The sequence below is a fragment of the Narcine bancroftii genome, chromosome 8 (genome assembly GCF_036971445.1).
Source record: "Narcine bancroftii isolate sNarBan1 chromosome 8, sNarBan1.hap1, whole genome shotgun sequence".
Lineage (NCBI taxonomy): Eukaryota > Metazoa > Chordata > Chondrichthyes > Torpediniformes > Narcinidae > Narcine > Narcine bancroftii.
The window spans coordinates 12,409,469-12,421,192 of record NC_091476.1 but is presented as its reverse complement, the minus strand read 5'-3'; the positions used below and the strand labels follow the sequence as shown (position 1 = coordinate 12,421,192).

At 37.5% G+C, this 11,724-nt stretch overlaps 1 protein-coding gene across 6 annotated transcripts in view; it reads right to left on the bottom strand.

The window, feature by feature from the left end:
• Window positions 1-1,443: 1,443 nt before the first annotated feature.
• Window positions 1,444-11,724, bottom strand: part of LOC138740366 (glutamate receptor 3-like) — a 265,786-nt gene continuing 255,505 nt past the window's right edge. For 3 of the 6 annotated variants that reach the window (XM_069892912.1, XM_069892910.1, XM_069892911.1), the window contains exon 16: window positions 1,444-2,870. In XM_069892912.1, coding sequence (XP_069749013.1) covers window positions 2,706-2,870 — 165 coding nt within the window. In that variant the 3' untranslated portion in view covers window positions 1,444-2,705. The remainder of the gene's footprint in view (window positions 2,871-11,724) is intronic. The other 3 variants (XM_069892904.1, XM_069892906.1, XM_069892907.1) reach the window with 1 other exon arrangement.

Here is an 11,724-nt window from a genome sequence, read left to right as displayed (position 1 = left end):
CCATTTTTGGGAGAATACTTAATTTTGGTTATTACACTATCAATCCTTGGACTGCCTTGAATAAGATTAATATAAAACCATATTGAACTATTTTACAGATATTCTGTGAATTTATACTCTGGGATTTAGGTCAACCTGACACTTTTCACCTTTAATTCCCCATTGAGAGTTTCAGAAAAGCAGTCTAAGTGGATTTGAACCTAAATCCTTGTAATGATGTGTAATAATGGTGATGTGTATTGCTCCACACTTCAATGTTTATCGAAAGGGAACACTGTTAACATTCTGTTATTGTGATCAAGTTATAAGATATTTCTTCCAGATTGGTTACTTAAATTATATATATTTACTTGGGTTTGTAAGAAGCACATGTTATATTTTTGAAATTATGCTTTTCAAGCACCGTTATATTCATATGAGTATAAAAGGTAAAGTCCAGGAGTCATGACTTGTATAGAATGATTTCATACATCAATAAATATTGATGTATAGGATGTTCTCAGAACTGAGTTCAATCTTTGTACTAATCAGAGAGCAAGGCAGTTGGTAGAACACTATTACGGTGTTGGTGACCAGTGCTGTTTGTAAGGAGTTTGTCTGTTCTCCCCATGACCTCCATTGGTTTCCTCCGAGTGCTCCAGTTTATTCCTCCCCACTAAAACATATGGGGTTCGTAGGTTAATTGGGCAATATAGTGCTGTCTTGGTAAAAATAAAATGAATGAATGAATGATATACTCTGTGACCAAAGTTACCACCATGTCATCCCATCCTTAAGGAAATACTTTGAGTTGTTTCATGTTGATAATTTTGTAGGCCATTAGGGCACTGAACCAGGCAAGAAGGACTGTCTCTGTGTCACTGAAAATGCAATTGCATGCCAACCTGCCAGGGTAATTTGCAGGCTTGGTGCATCGAGCCAATTCATCAGTCTGCAGTAGAAAGCTTTAATTTGGTGCCACAGACTGAGAAATTCCTTGATCTCTGCAAAATCTCTATAGAGCTCTTGGTGGGGTGCAGGAGATTTTGGTGATTGGCATGGACTATCACAAGAATACGTGCGGAATGACGTTCATACCTTAAAATCTATTCAGGGACCAAAATATATGGAGATCTGAATGTTTAAAAACAAAACTGGCATTGGTACTAAGGAAATCTTTCGTGACAAATATAAACTCAATACAATTTCACCGAAATGAGTGAAATATTAAAGTTATCAATTTCCATTTTGTGTACAGAAGTAAACATGGTAGAAAGCCGATAGTAAATAGTGCCATATGCTTTTATATTTCCTTTTCCTTGGGCTGCATTTCTCTACAGAGCCACTTGGCTCCATTTATTTAACTAAATCTAGACCACACAGAGATGGCACTGAGATATAGGAGGAAGACAAAAGGTTGAAGAGGGATTGAAAGAGGGAAGCTTGTGTAAATGCAATTAATTACACTGTCAGAAAGGGTAAAAGCACTTAATGAGAAATGTCAGACTTCGCTTTACTGAAAATATGATAAATATTACCAACCAGAAAGGGATTAAGAAAAACAAATTGGAGGCATACTCTGTTCGGTCAGACATTTACAAACTCATTTCTTTTTTCTATACAGTTTATTTCCAAAATGTATTAAAATTCCTTTCTTTTACAATACCTCATATCTGAGGCTTTGTAACTGATGTCCACTCATGCATCTTTATGCTTTAAATATTTGCTATTTTGCTCATTAACATTTCCGTGTTTGGCAATGTGCAGTTTTAACAAAAAAAAACATCTTTGTGACTACAGCTTAACTTCTATAGCTTGAAGTTAAAAGCAGGAGGTGTAGGCAATTACTTTTGTACATGCAAAAATGAAAATAACTCCAAGCCTTCACCTCGGTGAAGTCTTCAACCTTGAAACTGATAAACCTACATTATTTCTGTTCATATAATCTTTAATAAAATCATTTTGTTTTTCTATAGACACTTTGTGTACAGAGCTCTGATTAAACCCTCCTCACCTGATCAGATTGATATAGACTCGCATCTTCTCAATGATCAGACACTTGAACATATTCAGAGAGGGAAAGGTTAAACCTATTTGCTCCCATATAAAAGTAGGCCATTTCATTGTGTGATTGTTCACATTCTGTTTGACATCCTGACAATCTCCTTTTCCATTGAATCCCCCATACAATATTATTTTATTAACAGAGGTAATTAATATGCAAGTACTTTACTGAACAACTTGGGTTGCATTAATTGTTTTAGAATTATGATTTCTTTCTTCCTGGAAAAGATGTCATGTAAGAATTTTGCTGTTGTACCTTGAAAGAAATACATTGTTGAAACGGCTTTAATTCTGTTAATCTGTAATTGAAGGAACTGTTTTAGACTCCATTTTACATTGCATATTTCCTTAGTTGTTTGAGTGCCTTGCCAATTTCTGATTTTAATTGGTGCTTGGTAAACTGTAATGGCACTCAAAGTAACGTCCCAATATTATTATTCAGACTTCTTTACATATGAAACCTTTTCTCTGTAAAACTGTTATCAAATGATGGCTTTTTGCTGAACTAATTGATTTTATTTCAGTATATAATTTCACAGAGAAGCTCGATTCTTTTTTTTTAGACTCTGTATTCTCAAGCAAGCTGGATGCTATTGTGATTCTGAATGATGAATTGTGATTCTCCATTATGTTCCATAAGGCACTGAAGGAGTATTCAGTTTTTATGAAAAGTCTGGTGCACCATCAGTCACTCTAGTACCATGTCTGACACCTGGTACAACGTGCAGTGACCGCAGGTAGTCAGGGGTCATGGCACGGCCCTTTTCTCCAATGCTCCCAAATACGGACAGTGTTCCTTTGTTTTGCATGGCATCAGCATAGGTCAGCTGTATTACAAAGAAGGAAAAAGGAGTATCTGTTATTAAAAGCATTACATATGAAAGATGATTTATGGGTTGACTAACAAATTAAATTAAATATCGTTCTTACTGCTGAATTTTTAACTATTTCCAAACATTGAAAAGGCAGTGTCAAATTAATTAAAATAAAGCTCTGTAAATGAGTCAAATGATGTTAGCATGACGACTAGATAAAAATAGTGCACATCCCGCCATGAACTGTAAATATTACAATAGATATATAACCATATAACTGTTTACGGGGTGGAAACAGGCCATGTCATCCCTTCAAGTCCATGCCGGTTCACTTGAACAACTCCGCTAGCTTCCCCCTCCTGCTCTCCGCCCATAACCCTCCAACCCCTCACATCCATGTGCACAACCAACCTTCTCTTAAATGACAGAAGGGACCCTGCCGCAACTATCTCTTTTGGAAGATCATTCCATTCTGCCACCACTCTCTTGAGTGAAAAAGCATCCTTTAATATTTCACCTAAAGTTTTGCCCCTTTACGTATGCCCTCTCAGGGGAAAGAGTCTATTTATTTTGTTATTAATAAACTGATTTTTTTGTACACAGCCACCTGGAAGGTAATGTAAAAGACCTAAAGCGAGTTCATTTGTTCAACCAGATGGTGCTAACATTACATTTTAATCTAGAGATATTAGTTTGATAGCAGTTAATTCACAGTAGTCAGTTCAAACCAAGGGGTGCAGAAATTCCTGAGTGGAAATCTCCTTTGTGTCGAATTCAAGTGAACCTGGATTAATACAGCAAATCAACAAGCCCTTTAGCCCACAACATTTGGCTGATTTGAGCTGCTTGTGGTTGGCAGTACTGAATGGAATTTCCAGAATTAGTTGACGGTTGGCCTAGTGATTAGCACAATGCCTTTACAGTGCCAACGATCGGGACCGGACCTGGGTTCAAATCCCGCATTGTCTGTAAGGAGTTTGTACGTTTTCTTGTGTCTGGGTGGGCTTCCTCCCACCCTTCAAAAATGTACCAGGGTGGAGGTTAATGAGGTGTAAATTGGGCAGCACGGACTCGTAGGGCTGAATTGGCCTGTTACCGTGCTGTATGATTTAAAGAAAATCATTCCTGGATTTGCATGGATCCATTTTAATCATGGGGCTTGCTTAGTGATGGAGCCCAAATGTGTTGGGGTGGCCCAGGGTTATGTTAGGTGTCAGCCTTGGTGATCCTATGGAAAGCAAGTCAGAGAATTCATTTGAATGAGTTTTTCCAAATTGGAGTCTGGGGGTGGGGGGAAACAAAGATGAGTTGGGTATTCTTTTTTAATTATTGTAATCCTTGAATTCATACTTCAATCTTATACTATGTTAAAATTTGGAACACTTTTTTTCAAATTATTGTCAGCAGTTTTAAAAATCTAATTGTCACTTTGAATAGCAATCTTTCAAAAAGAATTTTATCAAGAGCTTCCCAGCACTGACAGGAGGCTTCTGAATCCTGCTTGTAGTGAGCAAAGCTTGAATTGGCCCACTGAGTATTTTTTCTTCCCTTCTTTTCAAAGCAATTTAATATTTTCACGCGTACATCCAAAAATCACTTTTTAATGATGAGTATTCTCTTTTATTATCGTGCCTACCCATTAGTTGTGTGAGCACAGGCAAGACCAATGACTTTTGCCACCATCTATAGTTTTGGCAAGAAAATCACTTTTAAAGGATCCAAAGGTGTAAGTGAAAGCCACTGTAGTTGGAAATTGTGTATAACTCAACCGCTTCAGTGGAATTGAGGAAGTAAAGGCAGCAATATATTCCCAATTCCAGGAATGTTCAGGGATCAAATGTCTTTGCTTTACCATCTCCAATGTCCTCACATCAAATGCACCTTTAACTCTCACTTTTGGCAATATGTCAGCTCAAAGGCTCCTTTCTCCCCGAGAGCAAGGCTGTCCATTCAGTCGTTCTCTGCTGCTTCACCTCTGAAACTCCTTTTTTTTTCTGCCAGTCTTGAGTTTCCTTTCTTCCTTTGGTAATGGAGTTCCAAACTTGCTGACAGGAACCATGCCTAACTCCCATTATAACACTAACAGTTCACTTTCCTTCAGGTGTTGACCAATTCTCTCCATTTAAACATGCTATAATTACATTCCTGATATATAGTATTAGATTGAGAAATGCTGAATTGATTTTAATATAGTAAAATATGTGCTCATTCTTGTGAATCTAAATGATCTTGGAGGGAGGACAGTGTAGATTCACTAGAATAAGACTGATTCTGAAATTGAGGAATGATTACACAAGTAGGGCCATTTTCTCTGGAATTTAGAGAAAGGGTTGATTATCAAACATAGAACAGAACAGCATGAGACAAGTATTTTGGCTCATTATGCCTGTAATGACCTTGATACAGAATTAAACTAATCCCATTGGTCTGCACCTGATCTCTACCACTCCATTCCCTATCTGTACATGACCCTTTCTAAATGTTTCTTAAAATGCTGCACAACCTTCCCTGGCAGCACATGTCCTTTAAACTGCCCCTCCCCTTTGGTATTTACCCTGTGGAAAAATACTCCATCTACCTTATCAGTGCTTCTCATAATTTGTCTCTGAGCCTCTGATACTCCAGAGAAAATAATCCAGGTTTGTCCAGCTTCTCTTTACAGCTACTACTCTGGAAAACAACATCTGTGTCCTCTCCAAAGGTTCGACACCCATCCTGCAATGCAATGACCAGAACCGCCCACAAAATTCCAAATTTGGCCTGAACAAAATCTTGTACAGCTATAGTTTACTTTTGCACTTCGTTGATTTTTTCCCCCCTCTCTCAGTATTGCACAGTCAGTTTGTTTACATTTCTTTATTTGGTTACACGCATATGTTGAGTCAGGTTTCTTCTTTGCACTCCCATTAAGTGCAATTCTACCTCACCTGCAGGAAAAAGAATCTCCAGGTTGTATGAAATCTGAAATACGACTTCCTAACTTTTACACTCAATGTCCCAAATGTAGAAGGCAAACATGGCACATGTCTTCTTGATCACCCTATCAACCTGTGTGCCACCTTCAGAGTGCTATGGACTTGTACCCCAAGATCCCTCTGTATATCAATGTTTCCAAGGGGCTGGCTACTTCCTGTATATCTTTGTCTTACAACCTCTATCTTGGTACATGTGACAATACATCTGAACTTGCATTTGACCTCCCAATGTGCAACATCTCTAATTCATCCAGATTACATTCCATCAGCCAATTTTAAATTATTTTGGTTTTTAAAAAAAATGTAGGCATACAGCAGAATAACAGGTCATTTCAGCTCTCGCTTTCCAATATACACCCCATTAATCTACACCCCTGATACATTTAGAATGGTGGGAGGAAACCAGAGCCCCAGGGAAACCCCTTGCAGACATGGGGAGACTGTACAAACTCCTTACAGCGCAGATTTGAACCCCAGTTATGATCCCTGGTGCTGTAAAGGCATTGCGCTAACTACTATGCCAACCATGTCGTCTTTTCTCAGTCTGCGTTTTCATCTGATTTAGATGTTGCTCTATTCTTTGGCAACCTTCCTCTTTATCCACCACTCCACCAATTTCTGGGCTATCTGCAAACTTACCAATCATCCCACTTACATTTGCATCCAAATCATTTATATAAATTGCAAACATCTAACCCCTGCTAAACACTATTGGACCTCCAGTAAGAATAACACTGCTCCACCACTGTCATCTGTGTTTTGTAGCCAAGACAATTTTGAATCAAATTTATCGAGTCCTATCGAATTTTTCCAATTATTAAAATAACTATTTCTTTTGATTTAAAAGAAAAATGAGGTGAAGCCTGTCGGGAATGAAGTTAGGGAAACACAAATAGACAGAAATTCACTTCAATGGAAATTGATGCTAGATTAATTAGTTAATTTAAATATGAGATTGTTAACCAAAGTTGAAAAGAGACAAGTGGCAAAGGCAGTTATGAATTTCAGTTGGAAATCGACTGCAATTTCACTGAATACAAAAATAGATAATTTCTGTGTTCCTTCACATTGACTGACAAGTTCTGATCTTCAGAATTCACACTTTTTCTTCTCAACATTAAGTTGACCATAATATTAATTTACGTTTGGAATCTTGGGTTTAAATTATTTAAATTCATACATAATCTATATCATGGTCCTCCTTATCTTCAACGGCAGTCCCTCAGGGATGAGGATGACTTGTTTTCACTCCAGATTTATGAGTTCTCAGGTGATTATGGCTACCAGGGGACCTAAAATCATATGTGGCCAGAGCAAGAAATTGGCATTAATATAATAGATTACATTGAATGAATGGCCCAGTGCTTCTATTTCTTGAGTTCTTTTGCCAATTATGCTGGGCTTTTGTATGCTCTCAAAAAGTGGATGAGATTCTCAATGCCAACACAAATGGTTCCCCAATTGGGCAATTATAGTCCAGGGATTCCACAAATTGGTGGGAATATCAAGCTCGTTCAAGGATGCTTTGAGAACATTAAAAGAGCTCAGAATAGCATCTGTTTTATGAGGTGTTGGCCAGATAAAATGAAGTGGCCTGTCTATCGAATTGTATTGAGTATAATTTGAGCCTCGATGCTGAGGAAGTTGGCCAGGGAGAGGGCATTGACCTTGGTTTGTTTATCTTGCCAATGGACGATGGATTTTGCACAGACTATGAGGGTCTTTTTCTTTTTCTCCAGTACTTCGAGGCGCTTTCTTTGAGTAATTACTGTCTTAGCAGTATAAATAAGTTGCCTGCTAGGATGTAATCTAGTTCTGAATATTCAAGCAATCTTTTATTCCAGATGGCAAAGGCTACACTAATGCACTAATGGTAAAGATGAAATTGATTGAAAATTGGCTCTTGAGATATATTCAAAGGCTTCAACGTGGGACTGTAATACTGTGTACAGAGGCAGATTGCTAGAGGACTTTTTTTAATGGATGTTATGTGTAAGGCCCATCCTTTAGTATATTTCAGTGAAACAGCTGCTGTGTCTTTGGTTCTTGAATCAAACATCTCCATTTGGCCAGTAGATTCACTCCACTCCAGAGATGAGTGGGAGGTTAGGTGCAGTTTTTCAGTGAGAAAATTGAGAGAAGTATTGTGGTAACACGGCATTTCTGCTTGACATTAGTCTGCCCTGACTGTAAACCTGTTGGTTAAGATTATGGCTTGCACACCAGTGTTCAGCAGATGCAATGTGAAGATAAGTTTCTATGGGTTGTCAAATCTATGCAGAATACTCCACTGATCTTCTTGATTGATGGAATCGGAGACTTCTAGCAATGTATCTTTTTATGGCTCTGCCCTGCATTTCAGTTGGAAATGAAATACGGTGAACATCATGCACATGATTGCATTTAGGTGGACAGAATCCTACTGTCTATTTGAGAAGCAGCTCCTCAACCACTGGGAGGAGTTTGTTGATGAGGACCCTGACAATGACTTTGCTCCTGGCAGAGAACTGGTCGACCCCTCTGTAATTACAGCAATTGGACTTGTGCTGTGTTCTGAAGTATATTTTCAAGCGAGTGACATTTTCTAGTCCAAGCAGGTACAAAATTACACTTCTTGTTTGTATTTGTCTTTCCAAATCACATACTGGTTGTATTGTAAATAAGTGACCAAAATTTCCAGGGAAATTTCTTACACTGCGGTCTACTTAATAAAATCTAACTCAATTTTTAAGTTTAATCTACCCCAATACAGTTTAAAAACTAGTTTTGCAGGATCACCTAAACATGGTTTAAAAGGGACAGAATATTGATTTCTTACTTGTCAAACAACTTTCATTGTTTACTACATGGAAAATTTGGGCAATGTCTGATGTAGTACGAGAATTGCTTCTTGGAAAAAAAATAATTTCTCCATGCTTAAAAACAGAAAATACTGGAAGAAACGGAGTTAACGTTTCACATTGATGATGTTTCAAATGTTGACCGTCAGAACTTGACCAATTCTCAATTTATAGATAATACTTCACTGATTGAATATTTTAATAATTTTTTTGTTTCTATTTTTGGATTTTCATTAAAAGGTTTTTTTTTGTTGAACACACAATTGAAGGTTTTGTTAACATTAAAAGAAGCTGTTCCCAATGGCCAGAGAGGCAGCATCTGAAGACTTAGATTTAAAGGATCAGAAAATGATGTAGAAACATTTTATCATGCAATGAAGGTACTGCCACAAAGCAGGTTCAAAGGAGAATTCAACGGAGACATGAGTAGTGAGAAAAATGTGCTAAGATAATCAGCGCTACCACTTGTATCATTGTTTGAGGTAGGTCACTCATGAATGTGGATGTGGATCTGCTGGACTAAATGTGGTACTGATATCTTTGTTTTGATCATTCAATAATTTTTGATTGAATACAATAATCTGCACACATATATTCTGAATGCAGTGTCTAACTCTAACACAGGCACCTATATCTTTTGTTATGGATATTTAGCGCACAAGGTCAGCTTTGCTTAATAAGATTTTATCGTTTTATTCAAGGAGGATTATTACAGAAAAGATTTACTAAAATGATAAATGGAATAGAAGAGTTATAAGGAAAGAGTGGACAGCCACAGCTTGTATCTGCTGGAGAGATGAGGAGATACTGTTTTTCTCAGAGGCGTTGAGTGTTTGGAACTTCTTCCTCAAGGTGGTGGAAGCAAAGTTTTTGAATAATGTAAATTAGTGGTATGTAGAATCTTGACACACAAGGGATGAATTATTATGGGAGGGGGGAAACATGCCCGAATGTGTAGTTACTTGAGGATTTTTTGTGGTGCACCAGGCCAGAAAAAACAAATGACCCCCCCCCCACCACTTCCTGCTCCCTCGTGTATGTTTGTGTGCAAGTAGGTTAATGTAAGTGAAAAGTAATTGAAAGGATCCAAGTACAGTAAAGCCCCATGTATCCTGCATCTATGGGGATTGGTAGAGGCCAGATAAGTGCATTTTGTCATTGCTTAAGATTAAGATTGGGTGTTACGTGATTAGTGAACTAACAGCAAGGCGTGCCAATTTTAAACCCGTATTTTTACCTAGTTATTTTCCACGATTTATTTGCCGGTTGCATGAATACCAGATAACAGGGTTTTTACTGGAGTAACTTTTGGAGCTCACATAACATGCTAATACCTTAATGATATAAATTAATAGATTTATGTAATTTCTTCTATTAAAAGAAAAACATACAAGGGAAGATTACATTTTCTTAAGTGTATTTTCCAGCTTCTGATAACTATCTACTACTGCAATGGTCTCTCTGATTAAGAATGTGCCATAGCATTTACTCAGGAACTAAAGAGATGGAATAAATTTTGCTTTGAGTAGGGAAGTGTCAAAAGGGCACAGTCGAGGTGTTGGGTGCACTTTTCTTCTTTGTTTCTTTTGATGAATTATGACTAATTGTGATGTTATTTTGGAAATCAAATATTGGGATCTTGGCAAACCTTGATATAAAAGACTTTTGAAGCATATATATTCCCAGATTCTCCTGAAAAATAAATTTAATGTACATCTACGAACGTACAAATTAGGTGCATGAGTAAAACGCTTGTCTTTCAAATCTGGTCTGACCTTTGATAAGATGATGCCCTAACTCTACGTTCTCATCTGCCTGTAGTTTCCCATCAAATATTTATCTAAAAACACACCATGATGCTCGAGAAACTCAAATGGTCTTTTAGCATCCATAAGGGACGAGGATAATTGCTGATGTTTCAGCCTTGAGCCCTTCTTTAAAGAACAAGCTTATTCACCAAAGAAGGGCTCAGGCCCAAAATGTTGGCAGTATTTCTTTATCACCTATGGACATTGAAAAACTGGCTGAGTTCCTCCAGCATTTTGGTGTGTGTTTATTACCATCACAGTGCCTGCAGACTTTTGTGTTTCACTAAATATTTATCTACCCTGGCTTAAAAATATTTTAGGCCTCTGCTTTCATGACCCTTGAAATAAAGACAGTTCCAAAAATTCTGAGATTACAAGGAAAAGTAAAACAGAAATAACATAAAATGCTGAAACATGTGGGTGAACAGAGCAACTATGGAATACAAATAAATACAAATAAATTCTACTCCAGACAAAGGTACAAGGGAAAAGGGTATCAGTGACACAGAAGTAATAAAGAAGTTAGTTAGGCTCTAGTTAGGTTGCTAATGTTCCCTCTAAGGTGCGTGCGCTCATTTTGCAACCAGTGTTCTCTAGTGCACAAAGGAAATTAATGTGTATACAAAAGGTTCGCTACCTAAAATAATAGAGTAATTTATAATTATACAAGATCTTATCGACAGCATGTTGTGTGCACAAACTTTTGTTACGGGGGGAAAAAAAATTTGCACAAAAGATTTTTTGCGCACACTGACTACAAAACGATTAAAGGGTTCATTGGTTACTGTGTGCAGTTCATTACAGAAAGTCAATTGAGGGAACTTGGACAACGATAAAAATGGAGGATGATTAGGTATGAGAAGGGATTTGAAATAGTTGGACTATGTCACAACAGTTTATAAAAAAACAATAGCACCGAACTAACCTTCACCTTCCCTATTGCTGGGACACATAAGGCAACTGTAGAACTCCTCCCATTGTTCTGCTTGAGCACTGCTAATTTAGCACAGATCTAAGATTGAATCACGGGTTTTCATTGTTTCATGTGGTTTAACTACTCAAAGAATAAATGGAGTGCTGAAGCTGGTTAGGCCACGAAGTAATCACCCTCAGTCAATGAAAATGAAATCAGTAAGAGATGGCGATATACATCAGGTCCAAATTAAAGTACAAAGACAGGCTCAAGTAATCCTCTCCCAACATGTTACCCTGACTTTTCTCTTTCTGATGGATGAGCCCTATC